Source organism: Bufo bufo, chromosome 6, assembly GCF_905171765.1.
Source record: "Bufo bufo chromosome 6, aBufBuf1.1, whole genome shotgun sequence".
NCBI lineage: Eukaryota > Metazoa > Chordata > Amphibia > Anura > Bufonidae > Bufo > Bufo bufo.
Genome location: NC_053394.1, coordinates 347,305,325 through 347,330,946, shown reverse-complemented (window position 1 = coordinate 347,330,946; position 25,622 = coordinate 347,305,325). Strand labels below are relative to the sequence as shown.

The window sequence follows — 25,622 nt, the reverse complement described above, 5'->3', positions numbered from 1 at the left end:
TGTGACCTCTGATAAAGCTCATAGCATATGGTAAGCGGTTTATCAACCATAGTTTTGGCAAAGTAGCGAAAACTGTGTTAAACAGCGTCCTGGGAATTGTCCTGCTGTCAAGGAACACAAGCGTACAAGGATAAGACTCATCAAGCTTTGCTTGAATGGGAAGTGATGGCGTCCTACATAATGTGCGGAAGCCCACTAAAATACAGGCTTAAATTATAAATGAATGTGCAATTTCGACATGTAGTTGTTATAAATAAATTATGTGGCCTCGTGAACTTGAATCTCCAGATATCCTTTGGCATTCGGGAACTTGTTAGTTGTGAAATCCACCAGCAGATGCTTGGGGCCAGCCTTGTATGGCTTTATAGTTATTGGAATAGTAACAGTCTCATTCGGCTGCACTGGGTTCACACTAAAAAAAAAATACCATATTAATATTAATTCACATTTATATGCACAATAAGCAAAAAAAAAACATGAGAATTCAGAATTATTAATGCTGAGAGAAACTCCTAGTCCTCATGCAACATCACAATTCCTGCTGCTTTGAGTCATATGCTCTCCATATGCTGCCCATGTAGTGACTGTGATAAAGCATTTCGGGGAGGAAATCCTTAATTCGGCATCAGATAGGACATACAATACTATGGTACAACTTGGAGCTTGCACAGATCTGTCATATAGCCACAAGCATGAGCCCTTAGATGTCTAAGGTCCAGGATCATCAACTCATTTTCTACCCACGCTTAGGTTATTTACTTGCATAATTTTGGTGACCATAGCTGGTCGCAGATCCTGACTTTTGTGGGATCTGTCGATGATTTAGGAGAGCGTTCGCATAACATTTTAGCTATCCACTGGGCAGTGGTGTACACAGATCTCATAGGGCTCCACAGCAAAACTTCGTATGGGCTTTATCGGACCCTTATGTCAGAGGAGAATAGGTGCTTCATAAATACAGCATACATTCTGAACACCATATTGTTCAGTGTATTTACAGCAGATAACGGGCTCCCACTACGGGGAGCTTAGTGCATAGGAATTTATACAGTTACCATTTACTGAAATGAAAGCAGAAATAATCTAGTAGCATTGAGCTCCCCTAGTGGCAGTTTCATATAAATGCTGTGTTTTTGTGTCAGGAAAAGAAGTAGTAGTTTAGCGCCAGGCCTCCTCTGGGCCTCATAAGCAGTTGCGAAGTCTGCCTCCATTGAAGGTACACCACTGCCACAAGACGTTTTAATACTCAAAAACAGTATTCATATTCCTCAGTGAATCCACTCACTTCAGTGAGGCAAATGGAGTCCAAGAGATTAAACGTTGGACTTGGTTAGACCTGTTTTCCATCTGTGTAAATTTTTCTTGGAGGACACAATAGCTTAGTGTAAAAAGCTAATGCATCTTCGCAGAAAGACAGACACAGACAGTAGCAGGTCAACTGGAGTCCAAAGTTCCATCTTTTGGAATATGTTTGCCTCATTGAAGTGAGTGGAACTAAGGAATACAATACTATTTTTGGGTATTCAATCCCCCCATACCCTGTCCTTCCCAACCTTCCCGTGAAAAGATCAGCTGGATTAGAAGACTAGACTACAAAGACCATGCACATAAAAGGTAAGCTACTGTGATATCACAAGTGTTTTAGATTGGTAGGTAGATGTGATATCACAAACATGCTTCCATCAAATAATTTAATGTGATGGCACAAATGTCGGACTTCCTAATGAACCCCTTTATAGTCAATGAGGCCTGTCTGGCACCATCAGTTTCAGTTGTTTCCATTGTTCTGTGCCTATATTGGAGCGGAACAATGAAAATCGTTAGCACATACAGTACAGACCAAAAATTTGGACACACCTTCTCATTCAAAGAGTTTTCTTTATTTTCATGACTACGAAGGCATCAAAACTATGAATTAACACATAACAAACAAGTGTGAAACAACTGAAAATATGTCATATTCTAGGTTCTTCAAAGTAGCCACCTTTTGCTTTGATTACTGCTTTGCACACTCTTGGCATTCTCTTGATGAGCTTCAAGAGGTAGTCCCCTGAAATGGTCTTCCAACAGTCTTGAAGGAGTTCCCAGAGATGCTTAGCACTTGTTGGCCCTTTTGCCTTCACTCTGCGGTCCAGCTCACCCCAAACCATCTCGATTGGGTTCAGGTCTGGTGACTGTGGAGGCCAGGTCATCTGGCGCAGCACCCCATCACTCTCCTTCATGGTCAAATAGCCCTTACTTTCAAAGTTTTCCCAATTTTTCAGCTGACTGACTGACCTTCATTTCTTAAAGTAATGATGGCCACTCATTTTTCTTTACTTAGCTGCTTTTTTCTTGCCTTAATACAAATTCTAACAGTCTATTCAGTAGGACTATCAGCTGTGTATTCACCTGACTTCTCCTCAACGCAACTGATGGTCCCAACCCCATTTATAAGGCAAGAAATCCCACTTATTAAACCTGACAGGGCACACCTGTGAAGTGAAAACCATTTCAGGGGACTACCTCTTGAAGCTCATCAAGAGAATGCCAAGAGTGTGCAAAGCAGTAATCAAAGCAAAAGGTGGCTACTTTGAAGAACCTAGAATATTACATATTTTCAGTTGTTTCACACTTGTTTGTTATGTATATAATTCCACATGTGTTAATTCATAGTTTTGATGCCTTCAGTGTGAATCTACAATTTTCATAGTCATGAAAATAAAGAAAACTCTTTGAATGAGAAGGTGTGTCCAAACTTTTGGTCTGTACTGTATGCAAAAGTAGCCTAAGCTACTGTTCCATCACAAGTGTGTTTCCCTCAACATGACAGCTGTTTCAGTCAGGTAAGCCATTGTGACACCGCACGTTGGTTTTGATCAGGCAAGCTGCTGTGACACCACAACTGGGTTTCAGTCAGGTAATGGTTGTCAGCTTCTGTGACATCACAGGTGAGGTAAACTGCGACAAAATGCGACCTCATATGTGGGATTCCGACAGGTCAATGGTTGTCAGCTTCTGTAACATCACAAGTAGGATAAGGTGAGTTAAAATGTGACATCAAAGGCAGATTTCAGTCAGGTCAATGGTTGCTAACGTCTGTGACATCACAAGTGGGTTAAAGTGAGATAAAATGTGACATCACAGATGGATTTCAGGCAGGTAATCCAATGTGGCATCATAACGATCAGGAATCAGAAAGGCAATGAGCTCTTTCATTTGATTGGAGTAGCTGTGGCCCATGTTTGTGATAACACTGCCATCTGCTGCTGCAATTGTGAGTGGCACCCAACTGCAGGAAAATCTTGGCTGCAAGTTTCATAAGATGTTACATCAAAGTCAGATTTTTATCTTTATCGATAATTCTTCTTGAGAACATGAAACTGTTCTAGATGCTCCATCGATATTGACAATGGGTTGACTAAATATATTATTAGTGTGCACAGTACAGTATAGTATAGCATTGACAGCGTCCCAATAATATACAGTTACTGTGAGCAATGTGGACAACTGCAAAAAGCCCCCTGCTGCTCTAAAAAATAAGTATATGGATTCACTATTGCTGGTATGTCTAATTGGAGCTTGCCCATTGCCATCCAACACCTTGGGCAAATGCCTCACCAGCCACCCACATTCCAACTTCTTGAAAGAAGCATTACACCATAGAGGTGCATCGCAAGACTGAATAGGCCTGGGTTGTTACTCAATATTAAAAGTTAATAACGGCATTAGAAAGGAAATTCTAGTCTGTAACTTACTTAATTGAAACAGGATATTTGAGCAGTCCGCTGCCTTCTGCTGTCACCACAATATTAGAGACTTCTTTGTTAAAGGGGTTGGTGAAGATGATGTCCACTTCTACGGGTTTGTTCACACTGACTTTTTTATTCAGCTATAAAAATGAACATGAAACTGATATGAGTATGAATCCAAAGACCGCTCCATAGTGATTGGTAAAATGGGTTCTTTTTGTGACACGTGTAACTATAGGAAGGGTCCACTACTAGTTTTATAGATAAAGTAGAACCATGGAGGAAAGGGGTGCACATAGCCTTTCTGCTGGCTCAGGCGAAAACTGAAACGCACCCCCCCCCCCCAAATGCCAATTTCTTAACCTAACCCCTTTGTCCATGGTCCTTCTGCTGCCCCACTCTTGCCCCTTTCTGGTGCTGCCTGAGGCGATCGCCTCACCTGGCCTCATTGTTTGTGCATCCCTAACGGAGGATGTCCTAATGTTCTTTAGTGTGATCTGCTGCTGTTTACCATGGCAGACAGCTCTAGGATGTTGCACAGATCATAAATGATCCTTCAGATCCCTGCCTAAAGCATTAGCAATAACCAAATCACCAGGAGTTAATGCCAAAGTACTTACTGTATTTACTCCCCCCCCCCCCCCCAATAGTATGCAGGAGGTGTGGGGTGTGGTGAGGGAAGTGCTGCTAGCTCTGTCTGTACTCACCACTCCCTGGTCTTCTCCATACAGCGTCAGGACCTAGTCCAGGCACCCAGAGAAGACCAGGGAACATGACTAGAGGTTAGTCCATGAGACCAGCAAAGTAGTGGTGGAATAGTAAAGGTAAATACATTTTATTGTTTTACCTCTGATGGGGGTCAGATCTCATCTGAGGTCTGATATGGGGGCCTGATCTAAGGTCTGAGGCTAATATAGGGGGTCTGATCTGAGGTCTGAGGCTGATATGGGGGGTCTGATCTCAGGTCTGATATGGGGGTCTGATCTGAAGTCTAATGAAAAATATTTTTTCTTATTTTTCTCCTCTAAAACCTTATCATAAAGTGAATCATATGGTAAATGGTTAAAGGATTCTTTTTTCTTGTGCACTGTGTATCCCAGATGGTTGTGTATATGTAACAAATAGTTAACTGGCAGATTTTTGGGCCAGTTGCAATGGTAAAGGGCTGGCCTATCTCCCTGTTAGGAGGTTTTTGCTGAGCAGGCCTAGAGGGAGAATGTAAATGTGTTAGCTGCTGACAACTTGGCCTAGCCCAGGGAACCATCATCCCTGAGATTGAAAGCTGCCAAAAGAGCAACTGGACTGAGGGACTACTACTGAGAGAAAGAGAACAGACATTTGAAGATGTTTGAGGACTACTAAAAAGGCCATTCTGGACTGAGACAGTAAGGTAAATGTACGTTTATGGCAATAGACTTTACTGCATGTGGAAACAGTTGATTGCCTCAGGTACCCACCACACTTATGAGATGGCCTGTTCATCTGATCTAAGATATGAGCCCCGCAGACTGGGCATTTCAGAAAGCATATTGACAGTTATTGCATGCCCGTGGTCATATGGAAGCATTGCTTTGGGAAAATCCTGCTGTTATATACCTCTAAACTGTGCCTACTGCTTGTGTTTGCACTATAACCTTCATCATCTACTCAGTAAAGAGAGAATTTATTCTAACTAAAGAGCCCTGGTCATTGTGTGCATCCTCTGCTGGGCCCTCCACCTACTCTCCGGTCTTGCACCCTGCTACATATCCATGTAATCTTCTCACATGTATCTATAAATAAAGAAGATCTTTTTGACTGGATTTCTATACAAATGCCATGACTGGTGCTCAATAATGGACATTCACGTGACCGTAGCTCAATAATGGACATTCACGTGACCGTAGCCTATGGTATACTTAATGAGTCACTAAAAATTGAAAAAAGATACAGCCTTGGGTCTAAATGATATATTTTACCTTTATTTCAAATTTAGGGTTACTCAGGACAACATTTGTTTCGATAATCAGTAGTCCATCATATGGTTCACAGGAGCATACGGCTGTCACCTCGATTGAGTTATCGGCAGTCAATAAATCTTCGTACATAGAGTAGGGTATGACCACCGGCACTTCTGTCCCTGAATAAAGACAGAGCATAGTGGTCAAATGAAAAGTTGTTTCCAGGCTACTAACCATCAGGGACACCCAAAGGATACGGGAAGTTGGCACATAATTACTTAATGTATTCAAATGTAGGTCCTTTTTCACAGGGCTACCCATAGACACATGCCTGTTGTCACTAATTAAAATCCTCTTTAACCACGTTGTGGTGGCACTAGAAAGGTAGCAAGTCAGTGTGTCTACTCTGCACAACACCTTCCGAGTGCCACTTCTACTTTATTCTAATGATCTAATGATCAGTGGAGGTCAAGCCCTCAGCAATTGGATATTGGTGGCATATCATACAATATACCACCAATGTCTGTCATGGAATCTGTTACTAGGAAATTCACTGATAAGCCAGGCTCAATACCTTGTAGGTCTAGCTCAGCTGAGCATAAAGTGGGACCGGACTGGGGCAAGAGCTGAGGGGAGGCCAGCATGACGCTGGTTTGGTTGGAGAAGGGCGGCACTTAGAGGGTTAATTGGCCTAGAGGTAGTTAGTAAGAGGGGGTTACTAGGTTAACGGGGGAGGGGGGGATAGGGAGGCTTTATAAAGGGGGAGTTGGGGTTAAGAGCGCCATTTTAGTAAATTTCTTGGCAAACTACCAGCTCCCTCACCATGTCTGTGGAGGAGCTTCTTGCCCGGATTAGGATGGAGGCGGAGGCACAGGGTCCCGGGTGGTTGAGAGAGCAGGTTGTAAGCCTGCTGCAGGGTCGAAAACTGATCACGAAGATAAGGGTAGGCAGTTGATTTTGTTTGATGTCCCAGGATGTTTAGTTTGTCCTGTTAAGTTCTTGCAGGGATACGGAGGGGTTATTGGGAAGGGCACTGCTCCTCTTCTTAGGCACAACGTTTTTTGTCACGTTTCCAATTTCTAGCAATTTTTAGGAGATGCTTGAAGGTCTTGGAGATTAATGACGAAGGTTATACGGGGCATTCATTTCGGATTGGAGCAGTGACGGAAGTGGCATGTTTATGTTTGAGCGAGGATATGATAAGAAGTATAGGTCGGTGGGAATCAATTCAATTTAGCTCATATGTGAGATTGGGTAGATTGTGAGTTACGGTTATTTTAATGGTTTAATATTACTTGTGTTTTTGTTGTTCATAGGTTCACAGGCGGTGATGGTGTGGATCCTGGGACATTCGTTCGTGTTCTGGGGGGCAGTAAGGGCAGATGTGAGATCGAACTGGGTCTCGTGCGGAACGTGGCGGTTTTGCGGTGGCTAGGTATCAGAGGCATGTTATAGGGTGGGGTGTTGCGGGAGGTACATTGCTTTGTGCGATTGGATCACCCCCCCAGACGTTTTTGTGTTACACATTGGGGGTAACGTTCTAGGGGCTCTGCCATTCCGTGAGTTAATTTGAGACATTAAATTAGATTTAGCGTGATTGTGGGCGTTATTCCCGAATATGATTACGGTGTGGTCGGATATTGTGCCGACGCGGTCTTGGAGGGGTGCGAGGTCGGTCGAGCGACTAAATAAAGCTTGGATTAAAGTAAATCGGGCGGTGGGTAGATTTGTGGCAAGAAACGGGGCAGTCAGGGTGTGGCATTTGGAGCTGGAAGGGGGAGTGGGCGAATTTTGGCAAGCAGATGGGGTGCACCTCAATGCTTTAGGGATAGATTTGTGGTCCTTGGGGATTCAGGGTGGGATTGAAACATCCCTGGGAATGTGGAGGGATGCGCAAACTTAAGTGGGTCAAGTTGCGCGTTGTTGGCGGTGGGAGGTCCTCGAAGTTGGTGGATATGGTGGTATTTGAGAATGGGTGGGCTAGACTCTCATGGTTCAACAGGAGTGGAGGAATTAGGCATCCATCAGTTGGTGCCTCCGAGCTGGCGGTCATTGGCTGCTGGCAAGATGTTGTTGCCAGTTTATTTGGGTGCAATTGTTTTATTGGGGCTTCTAGGACCTCACTTGTCATTTACTCAGGTTTCTGTGGGTTAAGGTTAAGTTATTTATGTTGGATATTTATTTGTTATTTAATAAAAATGGCTGATGTGGCCGATTTAATCCAAACTGTTGTCCGGCTGTTATTTAATGGTGTGGTTTAAAAAGGTTGGGGTTGGTGAGACCCAAGCAGACTAACAAATACCATAGTCATGATATTTTTCAGCTGGCCATATGCAAATGAGCAGTTAAGTGCACAGAGGGCGGGCTCAAGCCACACGGGCACCCTTGCTCCTCCTGCTTCTTCTGTCAGCCACTCTCTCTCCTTCTTGATTAATAAGACCAGGCGAGATGACTGTACAGGAACCTGGTCCTGTCAATCAAAGAGAGTGAGGAACTAGCAGAGGAAGCAGAAGGAGCAAGGTTGTGTGTGACTCATTGTATTAAAGTTCAAATAGCCTAAGGCTAATGGATTCCCGTTTCTGGTCATTTAAAACATAACGTTTATTTCATTTTATTAAGACTGGTATAAATCGGGAAGAAAGAAAAAGATTTAAAAATTGAAGTGCTGGGGAACTCTGCGGCTGGGGATATAGGTTGCTTCGCCTATATACTATGCCTGCCCGAATGTAACTATCTGTATCGTGGCAATTATTTCAACAGATTATTCTCAGATCTCCGCTTTCCGGCTATTTATCCTACTAGCTGGGATCTTGAATCTGTATCTATATAAGTCACATTCAGGGAGGCAGCATGTCTATTGAGGTTTTTCCTATCCCTAAATTCACTTTGTTTGTGCTCTAATATAGCACCCTGCCGCTTGTGTGTTTTGCACGAGGTGTCTGCAGTACACCAAGTGCGGTCACTAAGTTTCAGCCACACTTAAACAAAAAACTGGATTGCAGCTTCCCCAACATGTTTCACCACAGATGTGGCGTCTTCAGGGGAAGTGGAGCTACTGTCAACGTTGACAGTAGCTCCACTTCCCCTGAAGATGAAGACGCCAAATCTGTGGCGAAACATGTTGGGGGAGCTGCAATCCAGTTTTTAGTTTAAGTGTGGCTGAAACTTAGTGACCGCACTTGGTGTACTGCAGACACCTCGTGCAGAACACACAAGCGGCAGGGTGCTATATTAGAGCACAAACAAAGTGAATTTAGGGATAGGAAAAACCTCAATAGACATGCTGCCTCCCCGAATGTGACTTACTGTATATAGATACAGATTCAAGATCCCAGCTAGAAGGATAAATAGCCGGAAAGCGGAGATCTGAGAATAATCTGTTGAAATAATTTCCACGATACGGATAGTTACATTCGGGCAGGCATAGTATATAGGCGAAGCAACCTATATCCCCAGCCGCAGGGTTCACCAGCACTTCAATTTTTAAATCTTTTTCTTTCTTCCCGATTTATACCAGTCTTAATAAAATGAAATAAACGTTATGTTTTAAATGACCAGAAACGGGAATCCATTAGCCTTAGGCTATTTGAACTTTAATATTTATCTCCCGGGTCCAAAGGGTCCTTGAAGCAAATGACTCATTGTATCTTACAGTGTTTTTGAAAGGACCAGAAGTCACCTCTATTTTTCAGTTCATTCTTAAAGGGGTTGTTAGGGTTTAGAGCTGAACCTGGACATAATCCCTTCTTTACTCATTATTCAGCACCCGGAAGACAACACACTGTTCGGCATTCACGGTCTCGGTGACAGATGACTCCGTCTGTCCTCCTAATATCAGTTATCTGTTCTGCGTCATTTTCTTGCTGGACCACATAACCGGCACTCTGAAACATTTTTGGGTGAACCAGAAGTCACTTTCTCATTTCTAGGAGACTTAAAAGGGCTGTCCCCTTCTTCACTCAGCATTTTCATGCTCTGATGCTTCCCCTCGTCCTGCGTGATGCTGTTTTGTTTACATTGTCACACTGCTAGGCAGAAGCTTCCTAGCAGTGATCCTGGTTCCCACTAATGGACAGTCTATAGCCCTGCCCTAGCCTGTTTTACAGTGCAGGGCAGGGCAAGGGAGAGCATCAGAACATGAAATGCTGAGTGAAGAAGGGTACAACCCCTTTAAGTCTCCAAGAAATGAGAAAGTGACTTCTGGTTCACCCAAAAATGTTTCAGAGTGCCGGTTATGTGGTCCAGCAAGAGAATGAAGCAGAACAGATAACTCATATTAGGAGGACATACTAATAATGGGGTAGATAGTGTAGATAGAGAGTGGGATATAGGAGAAGACAGTGGGGATTTAGTGGGGGCTTGGGTTAGTGAGGAAAGTAGGGAGAAGAATGGGCAGAATTATACGCCAATGAAAAATAGAACTGCTGGTAACAAGAACCTGTTACATACAAACATCTACCAAGGTAACCCAAAAATCCCAGATATTCACTTTACAGGTAAAAGTAATTTTAAATGTATTTTCACAAATGCCAGAAGTCTAGCTAGCAAAATGGAGGAAGTGGAGGCTATGTTACTAGAAGAACACATATATGTAGTTGGTGTGGCTGATACATGGTGTGATTCTTCGCATGACTGGGCTGTAAATATTGAGGTTTTACACTATTTAGGAAAGACCGGGTCAATAGAAAAGGTGGTGGCGTGTGCCTGTATGTGAGAAGTGATCTGAAGACAAGTGTGAAAGAGGCAATTGTGGGTGAGGATGGTGAGGATGTGGAAACCTTATGGGTGGAAGTTCAAAGGGATATAAACACTGAAAAAAATAATACTTGGTGCAATCTATTGACCCCCTACCATCACAGAGGAGATAGAAACGCAACTGTATAACCCAATAGAGCGGGCTGCACAGGCGGGTACAGTGGTCATAATGGGAGATTTTAACTTCCCAGACATTGACTGGGGTCATGATTCTGCCTCAAACGCAAAGGGGAGAAAATTCCTCAACTTTCTGCAGGACCACTTCATGGGCCAGATTATAGAAGCTCCCACTAGGGGCAATGCACTGTTGGATCTGGTAATTTGTAATGATGCAGAGCTTGTTGGAAATGTTACTGTTCAAGAAAAACTAGGTAATAGTGACCACAATATCATTATACTCCCCCTAAACTATAAGAAGCAAACTCTGTCAGGCAGAGCAAAGACACTAAATTTTAAAAAGGCTAATTTCCCTTGGTTGAGGGCAGCATTTCAGGGCATAGACTGGGAGCAGATACTGTCACATAATAAGGCCTCATGCACACGACCGTTGTGTGCATCCGCGTTCGTTCCGTAATTTTTCACAGTTTAGCGGAGGTCCCATTAATTTCTATGGAGCTGTGAAAAAAAACTGATAGTCCTCCGTTTTTTCTCCGCGTCCGTGATCCGTGATTCCAGTCCGTCAAAAAAGTATAACCTGTACTATTCTTGTTAGTGGAAAACGGAGGACGGACCCATTCAAGTCAATGGGTCAGTCAAAAAAACGGATGCACAATTGGTATGTCATCCGTGTCCGCGTCCATTTTTTTGCTACAAGACCTTGGTGAAATAAAATTACACTTTTCATTAACCTTCCTTTTTTTCCCCCTGTCAGACAAAAAAAAAGGAAGACACAAGGAAACACAACTGAAGCAAAATCGGACACAGACCACTGAAGCCAAATCACTGACAGTGAAAAAACACTGTCGTGTGCATGAGGCCTAATACTGAGGATAAATGGGAGAGCTTTAAATCCACATTGAGTAATTGCACAAAAAAATGTATACCTTTTGGAAACTGTAAGGGGGTGCCGAAGGAGCGCTCGGTCTCCCATCAGCCGCATACCTGCTGCTTAGCTTCGGGAGCGAGGATCTGTGTTTGACCTCGTTCCCAGGGCGGCTTTGCTACCTGGGAGGCTCCCTGCTCCTAGGTCTGCCTTGAGCGCTGAGCTGATCACTCGGTGCTCGACTGGTCGGTCTGTCGGTCATGTGACGCTGGCCACGTCACATGACCCTCACTCCCCACTATAAATACAGGCAGCCTGCTGGCCACAGGTTGCCTGTTAATTTAGGTTCCTGGCGTTTGTTGGATACCTGTATACTTACCTGATCCTGTTCCCTGACGATCCTTTGCCTGCTCCTCCTGTACTGTGCATCCCTCCTGGTATTTTGACCTCGGCTTCCACCTGACTATTCTTTGCGGACTCCTTTGGTACTTCTCGACTCTCCTGGTATTTATGACCCTGGCTTCTCCTGACCATTCTTTGCTTATCCCTCTGTACTGCGTTGTCCTCTTGGTTTTGACCCCGTCCGTTCACTATCCATTATTTTCTTGTCTGTCCTTCCCGCACGTATCCTAAATTAGGGACTGCCGTCCAGTTGTCCCCTGTCATCAGGACTCGTGAGGCAAGTAGGCAGGGCCAGGGGTGAGGGTGGAGCACAGTGGTCACTATCCTCCCCCCTGTGTGTGTGTGTGTACGTGACCGTTACAGATTAACAGGCCCAATAACCACTGTATAATGAATCCTCTGGTGACCCTGACTGACCATGTCTCTAATCTGACGCAGATGGTGCAGGAGCTAGGGGAAAAACTCAGTTCTTTTGAGTTAGGGCAAGGTTCTTCCACTCCTCAGGCCTCCAGTCCACATTTTGAGCCCCAGATTAAGCTCCCAGAACCCTTTTCTGGAGACCGGAAAAAGTTTCACTCTTTTAAGGCGAGTTGCAGACTTCACTTCCATTTGCGCCCCGTGTCCTCTGGCCCTAAGAGTCAACGCGTGGGCATTATCATTTCCCGACTACAGGGTGATCCCCAGGACTGGGTGTTCTCTTTACCTGCTGGCGCCAGTTGTTTAACTTCTGTGGAGGGGTTCTTTCAGTCCATGGGTACCCTCTATGATGAACCAGACAGGGCTCTGGTAGCCGAGATGGCTCTAAAGGCACTGGTTCAGGGCAATCTACCTGCAGAGGATTATTGCACCTTATTCAGAAGGTGGTGTGTCTTCTCAGGTTGGAACGAACCAGCGCTGAAGAGTCAGTTCAGGTCAGGTCTGTCTGATAATTTAAAAGACATTAGAGGAGATGATGACCCTTGTTGTCCGACTTGACCGACAGGTTAGAGAGAGACGACAGGAATGACAGTTCTCTTCCCAGATGGTGGTCCAGCCAGAGGCCTATCCCAGAGACAATGCTGATGTCTCCACCGAGGAACCCATGCAGGTTGGCATGACCCGAGGGAATCTTCGCCGCAGACGTGGAGAATGCTTTTACTGTGGAGATCCTGACCATTGGATCAACCAGTGTCCTAAGAAGGTCCTCTCTGTCAAGTCTCCTAAGTCAAGGCAACCTAAAGACCAGGTACACCCTGATTTTTCTAAATGTAAGCTTTTGGTACCCATTACGATTTCTCTGGGGGTAGATAAATGGCCGGGTAAGGCCTTTATTGATTCTGGCTCAACGGCCAGCTTTATTGACTCTGAGTACGCTGTAAGATTGGGTATTCCAATGTTTGCTTTACTAACTCCTATCCATGTCATGGCTATTGATGCTACTCCTCTTATTGGTGGTACGGTGAGCTCATGTACCTCAGAGATTTCTCTAACCGTGGGTGTGTGCCACTCAGAGAGATGTTCCCTTTTAGTCCTGGAGAACCTACCGGTTGAGGTGGTACTAGGGTTGCCTTGGCTCTGACTACATAACCCCACTATAGATTGGTCCAAGGGGGAGTTGGTGAGATGGGGGCCTAAGTGTGACTCGTGCTTGTCCGTGGTACAGGCTCTGGTCTCAGTAAAGTCTGATACTTTACCCACTGTTGTTAGGGAATATTCTGATGTATTCTCATTACCAACCCCGGAGGTTCTACCTCCCCATAGACCTTATGATTGTACTATAGAGCTAGTAGAGGGGGCCAAGTTTCCTAAGGGGCGAATTTATAATCTTTCTAAGCCCGAACGCAAGGCCATGGAAGATTATATTAAGGAGAGCCTTGGTAAAGGGCATATTAGACTTTCTGTCTCTCCTATGGGGGCGGGGTTTTTCTTCGTTAAGAAAAAAGATGGTGGTCTTAGGCCATGTATCAATTACCGGAGATTAAATCACTGTCCAGAATAGATACTCCCTCCCATTGATTCCGGATTTATTTAACCAGGTTCTGGGGGCAACCTGGTTTTCCAAGATTGACCTGAAAGGGGCATACAATCTAATACGAATCATGGAGGGAGACTAATGGAAGACGGTGTTCAATACTCCGGCAGGAAACTTTGAATATCAGGTGATGCCTTTTGGACTCAGCAATGCCCCAGCTGTGTTCCAAAACTTTATGAACAATATTCTTAGGGAGTTCTTAGGTAAATTTGTTATTGTCTATCTTGATGACATTTTGATATTCTCTCCTGACTTCGAATCCCATGTGTCTCATGTTAAACAAGTATTAGAGGTGTTGAGGGAGAATCAGCTATCCGCTAAGCAAGAGAAATGTGTCTTTGGTGTACAGGAGATTCTGTTTCTAGGGCATGTTCTGACTCCTCACGCCTTCAAGATGGATCCTGGTAAGGTACTAGCAATTAGGGAATGGGTAAGACCTTCATCCTTAAAGGCCTTACAACGGTTCTTAGGTTTCGCCAATTACTATCGTAAATTTATTATGAATTTTTCTGTAATTGCTAAACCATTGACCGACCTTATTAAGAAAGAGGCGGATTTGGAGAATTGGTCTACTGAGGCCATTTCTTCATTTGAAAAATTAAAAAAGGCATTCAGTAGCGCTCCCATTCTGATCCAGCCTGATCAGGAGAGACTTTTTATTGTGGAGGTGGATGCGTCCGAGCACGGCCCAGAAGCAGTCCTTTCACAAGGTCCTGCTAGCCTCACCAACCTGAGACCGTGTGCCTTCTTCTCCAGGAAATTCTCTCCCACGAAGCGAAACTACGACATAGGGAATAGGGAGCTGCTGGCCATTAAATGGGCATTTGAGGAGTGGAGGCATTTTCTGGAGGGGGCAAGGCATTGTGTAACTGTTGTCACTGACCATAAAAACCTTATGTTTCTCGAGTCTGCTAAGAGGTTGAATCCCCGTCAAGCCAGATGGGCTCTGTTTTTTACTGGTTTTGATATTTACATTTCGTTCAGGCCGGGAAGTAAAAATGTGAAGGCTGACGCATTATCTCGGAGATTCCATGCTTTTCAACCTACTGAGGTACCAACTGAATCCATCCTACCAGCAAAAATCTTCATAGCAGCTCTAACCCAGGATATCTCGGCTCGCATTAGGTCTGAACAACATCTGGCACTGGTATCCACCCCAACAGATAAGTGGTTTGTTCCCGTACAATTTTGTCTCCAGCTGTTGGGTGAGTGTCACGATTCTGCCTTTTGTGGACATCCGGGTGTTGAGGGCACTAAGGATCTGGTTTCTAGATCTTATTGGTGGCCCACTCTAACTAGGGATGTCAAGTCCTACGTGTCAGCCTGTGAGGTTTGTGCCAGGTCCAAGACACCTAGGACTCGCACTGCTGATAACCTACGACCCCTACCCATTCCCAGTAGACCCATGTCCCATATCTCGATGGACTTTATAACTGACCTACCGCCGGCGGAGGGTAAGACTGGGGTTTGGGTAGTGTTCGATAGGTTTAGCAAGATGGTCCATTTCCTTCCCCTGTCTAAACTCCCGAATGCCAAAACCCTGGCGTCTATTTTTGTGAAAGAAATTGTTCGATTGCATGGTATCCCGGAAAATATTGTTTCTGACAGGGGTGTGCAGTTTGTGTCCAAATTCTGGAGGGCCTTCTGTCAAAAATGTAAAATTTCATTGTGTTTTTCCTCTGCCTACCACCCTGAGAGTAATGGGCAGACTGAACGCCTTAATCAGTCTGTGGAACAATTCTTGAGGTTTTATGTTGCTGATGACCAGCAATTATGGGTCAAATTTCTTCCATTGGCTGAATTTGCTTTGAATAACCGTGTCAATTCTTCTGCTGGGGTTTCACCTGTCTTTTGTAACCATGGTTTCCATCCCCGTTTTCATTCTGGGTCATCCGTCTCCTCCTCTAACCCTGAGGCGGATAGGCTCTCCTCTGAACTGTACACAGTTTGGGCCCGGGTTCAATCTAACTTAGAAAAGGCTCAAAGTACTCAGAAACTCAAGGCCGATAGGAGACGTTCAAGGGGGGTGAATTTTCAGGTTGGGGATAAGGTATGGTTGTCCAAGAATCTCTCTCTTAAGGTAGATTCTAAAAAGTTTGCTCCTCGTTTTATTGGACCATACAAGATCACGGAGGTGATTACCCGGTATCATTTAGGTTGGAGCTGCCCGAGTCATTCCACATTCATAATGTGTTCCATAAATCTCTACTTAAAAAATATTTTGAACTGGTAGTACCATCGAAAGCCTCGCCTCTGCCGGTTCTTGTTAATGATGCTGTCGAGTATGTGGTGTCTAAAATAGTGGATGTCAGGAAGGTGCGGAATTCCTTGCAGTACCTGATTCACTGTAAGGGGTATGGACCTGAAGAGAGATCTTGGGTACGTGCCAGGGAGGTTCATGCTCCTAGACTTGTTTGAAAATTTCATTTAGAACACCTTGAAAGGCCATCGCTTGAAGTCTTGGGTCCGGTGGCCCCTCGTAAAAAGGGGGGTACTGTAACGGGGTGCCGAAGGCGCGCTCGGTCTCCCATCAGCCGCATACCTGCTGCTTAGCTTCGGGAGCGAGGATCTGTGTTTGACCTTGTTCCCAGGGCGGCTTTGCTACCTGGGAGGCTCCCTGCTCCTAGGTCTGCCTTGAGCACTGAGCTGATCACTAGGTGCTCGACTGGTCGGTCTGTCGGTCATGTGACGCTGGCCACGTCACATGACCCTCACTCCCCACTATAAATACAGTCAGCCTGCTGGCCACAAGTTGCCTGTTAATTTAGGTTCCTGGCGTTTGTTGGATACCTGTATACTTACCTGATCCTGTTCCCTGACAATCCTTTGCCTGCTCCTCCTGTACTGTGCATCCCTCCTGGTATTTTGACCTCGGCTTCCACCTGACTATTCTTTGCGGACTCCTTTGGTACTTCTCGACTCTCCTGGTATTTATGACCCCGGCTTCTCCTGACCATTCTTTGCTTATCCCTCTGTACTGCGTTGTCCTCTTGGTTTTGACCCGGTCCGTTCACTATCCGTTATTTGTCTTGTCTGTCCTTCCCGCACGTATCCTAAGTTAGGTACTGCCGTCCAGTTGTCCCCTGTCATCAGGACTCGTGAGGCAAGTAGGCAAGGCCAGGGGTGAGGGTGGAGCACAGTGGTCACTATCCTCCCCCCTGTGTGTGTGTGTACGTGACCGCTACAGTAACAAGTACAGTCCTGATCAAAAGTTTAAGACCACTTAAAAAATGGCAAAAAATCATATTTTACATTGTTGAATCTTAACAAGGTTCCAAGTAGAGCTTCAACATGCAACAGGAAGAAATGAGAGTGAGACAAAACATTTTTTGAGCTTTCAATTTAATGAAAACAACGAATAAACTGAAACAGGCTGTTTTTCAGCTGATCAAAAGTTTAGGACCACATGCCTTTAAAAGGCCAAATCTGTGCAAAGATGTGGATTAATTGTCATTTTCTGTCAGGTAGTCACATGTTGTGATGGCAAAGGCAAAAAAACTCTTCCTTTTTGAACGTGGTCGAGTTGTTGAACTGCATAAGCAGGGTCTCTCACAGCACGCCATCGCTGCTGAGGTGGCACGCAGTAAGACAGTCATTTGGAATTTTTTAAATTCTTAAATGATCCTGAGGGTTATGGAACAAAAAAGTCAAGTGGAAGACCCAAAAAAATTTCATCAGCACTGAGCCGGAGGATCCAATTGGCTGTCCGTCAAGACACTGGACGATCCTCGACCCAAATTAAGGCCCTTACTAGTGCTGACTGCAGCCCCATAACCATTAGATGGCATCTGAGACTGAAGGGCTTCAAAAACAAAAAACGTCTTCAAAGACCTCGTCTCCATGAACGCTACAGAACTGCTCGTTTTGACTTTGCAAGAGAGCACCAAACATGGGACATTCGAAGGTGGAAGAAAGTTTTATTCTCTGATGAGAAAAAATTTAACCTTGATGGTCCTGATGGTTTCCAACGTTACTGGCATGACAAGCAGATCCCACCTGAGATTCTTTCTATGCGCCACAGTTTAGGGGGTGCCATAATTGTCTGGGGTGCTTTTTCCTTCAGTGGAACAATGGAGCTTCAGGAAGTGCAGGGGCGTCAAACGGCCGCTGGCTATGTCCAGATGTTGCAGAGAGCATTCCTCATGACTGAGGGCCCTCGTCTGTGTGGTAACGACTGGGTTTTTCAACAGGACAACGCTACAGTACACAATGCCCGCAGGACAAGGGACTTCTTCCAGGAGAATAACATCACTCTTTTGGCCCATCCTGCGTGTTCCCCTGATCTAAATCCAATTGAGAACCTTTGGGGATGGATGGCAAGGGAAGTTTACAAAAATGGACAACAGTTCCAGACAGTAGATGGCCTTCGTGCGGCCGTCTTCACCACTTGGAGAAATGTTCCCACTCACCTCATGGAAACGCTTGCATCAAGCATGCCGAAACAAATTTTTGAAGTGATAAACAATAACGGCGGAGCTACTCATTACTGAGTTCATGTTTGGAAGTTGGATTTCTGTTTTGGGGGGTTTATTATTTTTTTGGAGGTGTGGTCCTAAACTTTTGATCAGCTGAAAAACAGCCTGTTTCAGTTTATTCGTTGTTTTCATTAAATTGAATGCTCAAAAAATGTTTTGTCTCACTCCCATTTCTTCTTGTTGCATGTTGAAGCTCTACTTGGAACCTTGTTAAGATTCAACAATGTAAAATATGATTTTTTGCCATTTTTTAAGTGGTCTTAAACTTTTGATCAGGACTGTATAAAGGGCAAGAAAAAAATAAGCATTTAAAAAAACAACAAATCTGAGGGGTCAGCTGTAGCTATTGAAGATTACAAAGGGCTTAATAAGATCTGTAAAAAGGAGATAAAATTAGCAAAAATACAAAACGAACAGCAGGTGGCAAAAGAGAGCAAAACAAATACCCCAAAATTATTTAAATATATAAATGCTAAAAAACCAAGGTCCGAACAGGTAGGTCCACTAAATAATGGTAAAGGAGGGGGGGGGGGGGGGGGGCAGTCACAGAAGATAAGGAAAAGGCAGAGTTACTATATACAAAAGAAGAGAAAGAAGCTGATATCTGTGGTGTATTCTCTAGGTACTGGTACAGTGCCGAGTGATTGGCGCAAGGCAAATATGGTGCCCATATTCAAAAAAGGATCAAGGTTCTTCACAGGTAATTATAGACCAGTTAGTTTAACTTCTGTTGTGGGAAAAATGTTTGAAGGACTCTTAAGGGTGTTAGTCTGACAAAAGTTGTCAGACTAACCTGATTTGTTTTTATGAGGAGGTGAGTAGTAGCCTGGACAGAGGGGCGGCTGTGGATGTAGTATTTCTGGATTTTGCAAAGGCTTGATACTGTCCCTCATAGACGTTTAATATGTAAAGTATACATTGTAATTGGATTGAAAACTGGCTGAAGGACCATGTCCAGAGAGTTGTGGTCAACGATTCCTACTTTTAATGGTCCCAGGTTATAAGTGGTATACCCCAAGGTTCAGTGCTGGGCCCTCTATTATTTAATTTATTTATTAATGATATTTGAGGACGGGATTAATAGCACCATTTCTATTTTTGCAGATGACACCAAGCTATGTAGTACTGTACAATCTATGGAAGATGTCCATAAACTACAAGCTGACTTAAACACTCTGAGTGATTGGGTATCAACTTGGCAAATGAGGTTCAATGTGGATAAATGTAAAGTTATGCATCTTGGTAGTAATAATCTCTGTGCTTCATATGTCCTAGGTGATGTAACACTGGGAGAGTCACTTATAGAGAAGGATTTGGGTGTCCTTGTAGATGGTAGATTAAATTATAGTATACAATGTCAATCAGCTGCTTCTAAGGCAACCAGGATATTGTCATGTATTAAACGAGGCAGGAACTCGCGGGGCATGGATGTGATATTACCACTTTACAAAGCGTTGGTGTGGCCTTATCTGGAATATGCAGTTCAGTTCTGAGCAGCAGTCCATGAATTTATTTAGTCTTGATAAGAGACGTCTAAGGGGGGACATGATTAACTTATACAAATATACAAATGGGCCATACAAAAAATACGGTGAAAAACTGTTCCATGTAAAATGCCCTCAAAAGACAAGGGGGCGCTGCCTCCGACTGGAGAAGAAAAAGTTCCGTTTTCAGAAGCGTCAAAGCTTCTTCACTGTAAGAACTGTGAAGCTGTGGAATAGACTTCCTCAGGACGTGGTCACAGCAGGAACAGTGGACAGTTTTAAAAAGGGTTTAGACGAATTCTTAAAAGTAAACAACATTAATGCTTATGAAAACATATAGAAATCTGAGTCTCACTTCCTTCTGGGATTCGTGTCCCCAACCTATCCCTTGGTTGAACTTGATGGACTTATGTCTTTTTTCAACCATATCAACTATGTAACTATATAAAGGCAACGGCAATACAAGAATCTTCACTGATGTTTACTACATTGCTTACATGCCAGAAAATAACATTTCTGTAGGAGTGATTCTTTAACCCTCTAGATAACAGAGGGGATTTATTTTACAACACTTTTTTTTTCATATTTTTCCATATTGTATATTTTTTTATGGTTCACATATGTAAAGTTCTGCATGGTCATTACCTTCACAGCCTGGCACACAAATTGTCTTGGATTCTTTGAGGAGTTCATGTATTTCCTTCTTGGTGTACAGGACAGAACTTGCCTTGATGTCAACATTAACCTGCTTTGACTTGGTTGTCAGGCTTCTGATGGATAAGTTCAGAACAACATCTTTGCCAACTTCCCGTACACTGACCACCTTAAACTCTCCTGCCAGCTCCTCATAAATGCAGGGAGATTTACATTTCTCGAATATTTTTTCTGCCATTCTTATTTGTCCCAAAGTATCTGCAAAAATAGAAAGCAGAAAAGTGGGCAAGACATCATCAATGATGATGAAGTAACAGAATGAACTGATACCATTTTGACGTTCAACAAGGTTATACTGTGTTTTTAATGGCACAATTAGCTTAAAGGGGTTTTCCCGGATTACTATGGTATTTAACAGATACTGTATACTCATGTAGTTGCTTACCTCATGTACATCTTTCCATACTGTTCTTTCTACAATTTGGACTCCTGACTCGTTTTCACCATGTAAACCAATCCCTCTGACTTGTTTCCATCCTGTATGTAGCACTTCCTGTTGCTGCATCCAACCAAACCCATGATGCACTTCTCCCTCCTCTGCCCCAGCTCCAGTACCGCCCCAGCTACTTTATAGCTCCTACTACCAGCTAGTTACACAGACACTACCCTATCACTTCCCATGGACATAACATCACAGGAAATAAGAAATAGCTGCATGGACATGGTCATATGACCACAGCTCAGAACGGGAACGGGAGTATTGAGTATACCACCGCTATGGTGCCATACCAAATGGTAGTCGCATTACAATGAGGTGGTTATGAAGTTATAAAGTAGTACCCCCTACCTCTTTCAAACATGCTCCAGCAGCAATTAGTGTATGCGCAGAATGCAGATGAAGCCAAGGCCAGAACACCTTATTTCACTGCACATGCGCCAGTTACCACTGGAGCTGATGCACTTAAAGGATGATCTGGAGGACAAAAACAAATCTGCATTAATTCCACAATGTACTAGGAAAGCACTAATAAAGTTGTCTTTATAAATCTGCAAGGAATCACCATCTCGAAACCCAGTAACATGGCACTGGAAGCTGGAACTTCTTGAGGACACTATTCTTGAGATCCTAGCGCATGCACAGGGAGTGCCAGGACTTGTTGCTTTCAACGCATCAGCGGAGGGGCTCGATGGCTCATTTTTTGCAGGGTAATCTGCCAACTAGCCTGATACTGGGATTGTGTTCTGGTTGCCTGTTAATAATCCATAAAAAAGTGATAATCCAGCACCAAGATCATAAAAAATCTTGACTTTATTCCAATCTAATTATTTGTATTAAAATTGTTTGTTTTATTTTCACAGTTCATATAGTATATGCCCTTCACCTATTCAATGGTTAATAGGTCAGGGTATGATTTGTTCCATCCCCATACATGTGCAACTACAAGTGAAGCTGAGCTAAAGGCATAAATGACATCTGCTTTTTTTTTTTAAATGTTATGCCGTGATTAAGATAGCTTAAACTATTGAAACGCGTAGGCTATATTACTGCAATTTAGCCTATGGAACATCATTTTTAATAATTGGAATAAAGTTTGCATTTTATACAATCTGGTGCTTATCACTTTTTAGGGATAATCTGTAGTTTTGTCAATTTGGAGTACATGCAACATTTTACATTTTTTTATTTTTTAGGGAGGCGAGGTGACCAAAAAACTGCAATTCTGGCATTGGAAATTATTATTTTTAATAGTGTTTACAGCGAACAACAAGATGTTTGGAAATGTGCGGATGTGGCCATACCAATGATGTCAATTTTTTTATTTTTTTAATAATTGGAGAGTTTTTTTAAATGTGGAATTCATGTGTTTTTAAAAACATTTGAAACTTTTTTACCTATCTTTTGGTACCATGCAGTTACCTATCTTTTGGTACCGTGCAGTTACCTAGGTTTTGGTACCGCGCAGCAGTTACCTATCTTTTGGTACCGCGCAGCAGTTACCTATCTTTTGGTACCATACAGTTACCTATCTTTTGGTACCGTGCAGTTACCTATCTTTTGGTACCGTGCAGTTACCTATATTTTGGGCCATGCAGTTACCTATCTTTTGGTACCGTGCAGCAGTTACCTATTTTTTGGTACCGTGCAGTTACCTATCTATTGGTACCGTGCAGTTACCTATCTTTTGGTACCGTGCAGTTACCTATCTTTTGGTACCGTGCAGTTACCTATCTTTTGGTACCGTGCAGTTACCTATCTTTTGGTACGGTGCAGTTACCTATCTTTTGGTACCGTGCAGCAGTTACCTATTTTTTGGTACCGTGCAGTTACCTATTTTTTGGTACCGTGCAGTTACCTATCTATTGGTACCGTGCAGTTACCTATCTATTGGTACCGTGCAGTTACCTATCTTTTGGTACCGTGCAGTTACCATTTGGTACCGTGCAGCAGTTACCTATTTTTTGGTACCGTGCAGTTACCTATTTTTTGGTACCGTGCAGTTACCTATCTATTGGTACCGTGCAGTTACCTATCTTTTGGTACCGTGCAGTTACCTATCTTTTGGTACCGTGCAGTTACCTATCTTTTGGTACCGTGCAGTTACCTATCTTTTGGTACTGTAGTGCAGTTACCTATCTTTTGGTACTGTAGTGCAGTTACCTATCTTTTGGCACCGTTCAGGTACCTATCTTTTGGGCCGTGCAGTTGCTCTTATATAATACTCTGCAATACAGGCAAGATGTAGGAGGAGTCTTAACTTGGAAGGCTTTAGACCTGGCTTGGAATACTCACAGGGGGCAATCGGGGGACAGAGGAAGCCTCTTTTTTCTAACTGCTCAGATAACTCAGATATCACTATTGAGAAACTAAATTGCCGATACTGGAGTTGTCTCGGATCTCGGCTGCTGTAGGCACCTGCAATGTATAGAGCAGGCTCCTCACGCATCTGTGACTTACCGTAATGAACAAAGAGATATGACTTCTGGGTACTAGTTGTTGTACCAGTCAAGCAAAGCCTGAAATGCAGCCATATTTTATCAAAAGGCTTTTGCCTTTATAGAAATAAGTTAGCCCATATTGTACCCTTAAATGCCTTTAAATGGCATATTATTACATGTTGCATTGCCTGCTGGATTACCCAGGCATTCTGCTGGAGGTGTAATATGCACTCATACATACTATGTGCCTATGGTTTTGTTGTGTGCATGAGATCTTTAGTTTGACATGATCAGGACAGGTTTTTAACCTCTGGATGTATACAATGCATGTTTTCATTCACTGGCAGCAAGCACAGATCTAAATGAGGAATTTTAAGCTTTATTCACATAGGCTAGAAAAAACCCTTAATTTTCAGATGGTTTAAAGAGGACCCGTGCAGGGTCTGCTCTCCTGAATGTAGATAACCAACGACATATGTTCATTAAGAGTGGGACCCATCTTTCTGAGACCACCTTGGAGCTGGTAGGTGGGCACAGATGTGTTTTGATCAAAATATATTGGCTGAAAGTCTCAGATTTTATCATATCAGAGTAAGAGCTTAGTCCATATATAATGTTTGCATCTATTGTGTATTATTTTGTGATTTTCTTTTATAGATGTAGCCATGCACATCCTCATATTCAGTTATCATATCATGCAGGATTTTGTAAAAATATTTTTCTGTGATTTTTGTTTAGTTTAAAGAGGACCTCTCACCTCTCCTGACATGTCTGTTTTAGTAACTACTTGCATTCCACATGTCATAACAGCTATTGGGGATCTATTCTTATGATTCTATGTTGTACCATTCCTTTATTATTCCTGCTAGAATTTATAAATGAAGTACTAGCAGTAGGAAATGAAGGTCCAGCTGGATGTTGCCAGTTGGGGATGTGTCCCTGCACGCTCTGATACTATTCAATCAGTGCACGTAAGGCATGTAAGGACACACCCCATACTGGTAACACCCATCTAGACCCTCATTGCAAACCGCTAGCAAGTCGTTCATAACTTCTAGCAGGAATAATAAAGGAATGGCACAACATAAAGTCATACCAATAGGTGCTCCAGAATTATTACATGGGGGATGCAAGTTGTTACTAAAACAGGAGAGGGGACAGCTCCTCTTTAAGCAGTTTTTCGATAAAACCTGGACTTGATCTTGTGAGTGAGGGGGTCTCAATACATGTTCTCATTGAGGATGACAAACCATGCTTATTCTCTTTCCATTGAAATGGATGGGGCTTATGGAAAGCTCTAAAGTGCATAGCACTTTAATCAGAGTCTGTCACCACCGCGGTGGGTTTTGTGGGAGAAAATTCTGCGACTGAAAATCAGTTCCACTCATTTAAAGTGCATGGATGTCTACAAGACCCATTAAGGTGAATGGAACAGATTTTCAGTAGGGCCACAAAATCTGCTTAATGTGAAGGCACCCCAACAGTCCCTTGTGGAGTATAATTCTCATTCCCATTCCCCCCCCCAAAAAAAACTTTATGTGCTGTGTACTCTGGTTTTTGCCCCCCCAAAACAAGTCTTAATATGCAAATAATTATAAAAGAGCAGAAGGGGCTGTACCTGTCAGCAAAGGAGCCCAGCCGTGCCCATTCAAATGGAGCCCCGCTCATCACCTCCTGCCTTTTCTTCACCTCCCTCCCATGTTATCAGGCCTCCCTTGGAAATGTTGCACAGGCACACAGCTCTTCTCTGTCTGCGCCTGCGCTGTCTTTGCCTTTCTGCAAGCAGCAGCTTCATCAACTGAACTGCACATGCGCGGGAAGGATGATCAGTTCAGTCTACCAAGAAGTGATCGAGTGGTGGGAAGACCTAGAGCCGCGGTGCATGATGACATCAGGATCGGAGAGAGGTGGAGAAAAGGGGTGGAAGGGTGGAGCCGGTTCCACTCAAATGGGTGCAGCTGGACTCTGTTGCTGATAGGTAATGCTCCTTGGGCTCTTTTATACTAATTTGCATATTGATTAAAACCTTTTTTTTTGGGGTCAAAAACCAAGAGGGACAGCACATAAAGATTTGCTTGTGACAACTACAGTGTGCTGGGAATGGTTTAAAATGTACCGCGGTGGTGACAGACTCCCTTTAAGCTTATCAGTTATCAGAGTTATCAGTAAAGACAAATAATATGTTCATATTAGGATGACATCGTATGGAACATTTGATAAATTGTCACAAACAAATCACTAGATTAGTAGT

The 25,622-nt window shown here is 43.5% G+C and overlaps 1 protein-coding gene across 4 annotated transcripts in view; it reads right to left on the bottom strand.

The window, feature by feature from the left end:
• Nucleotides 1–244: 244 nt before the first annotated feature.
• LOC121003506 (protein-glutamine gamma-glutamyltransferase E-like) overlaps nucleotides 245–25,622 on the bottom strand; it is a 41,776-nt gene continuing 16,398 nt past the window's right edge. For 3 of the 4 annotated variants that reach the window (XM_040435402.1, XM_040435404.1, XM_040435403.1), the window contains 4 exons: nucleotides 20,426–20,692; nucleotides 5,690–5,850; nucleotides 3,738–3,871; nucleotides 245–412 (listed from right to left, as the gene is read on the bottom strand). In XM_040435402.1, coding sequence (XP_040291336.1) covers nucleotides 259–412; nucleotides 3,738–3,871; nucleotides 5,690–5,850; nucleotides 20,426–20,692 — 716 coding nt within the window. In that variant the 3' untranslated portion in view covers nucleotides 245–258. Of the gene's footprint in view, nucleotides 413–3,737; nucleotides 3,872–5,689; nucleotides 5,851–20,425; nucleotides 20,693–20,879; nucleotides 21,170–25,622 lie in introns of those variants that run through there. The other variant, XM_040435405.1, reaches the window with a different exon arrangement.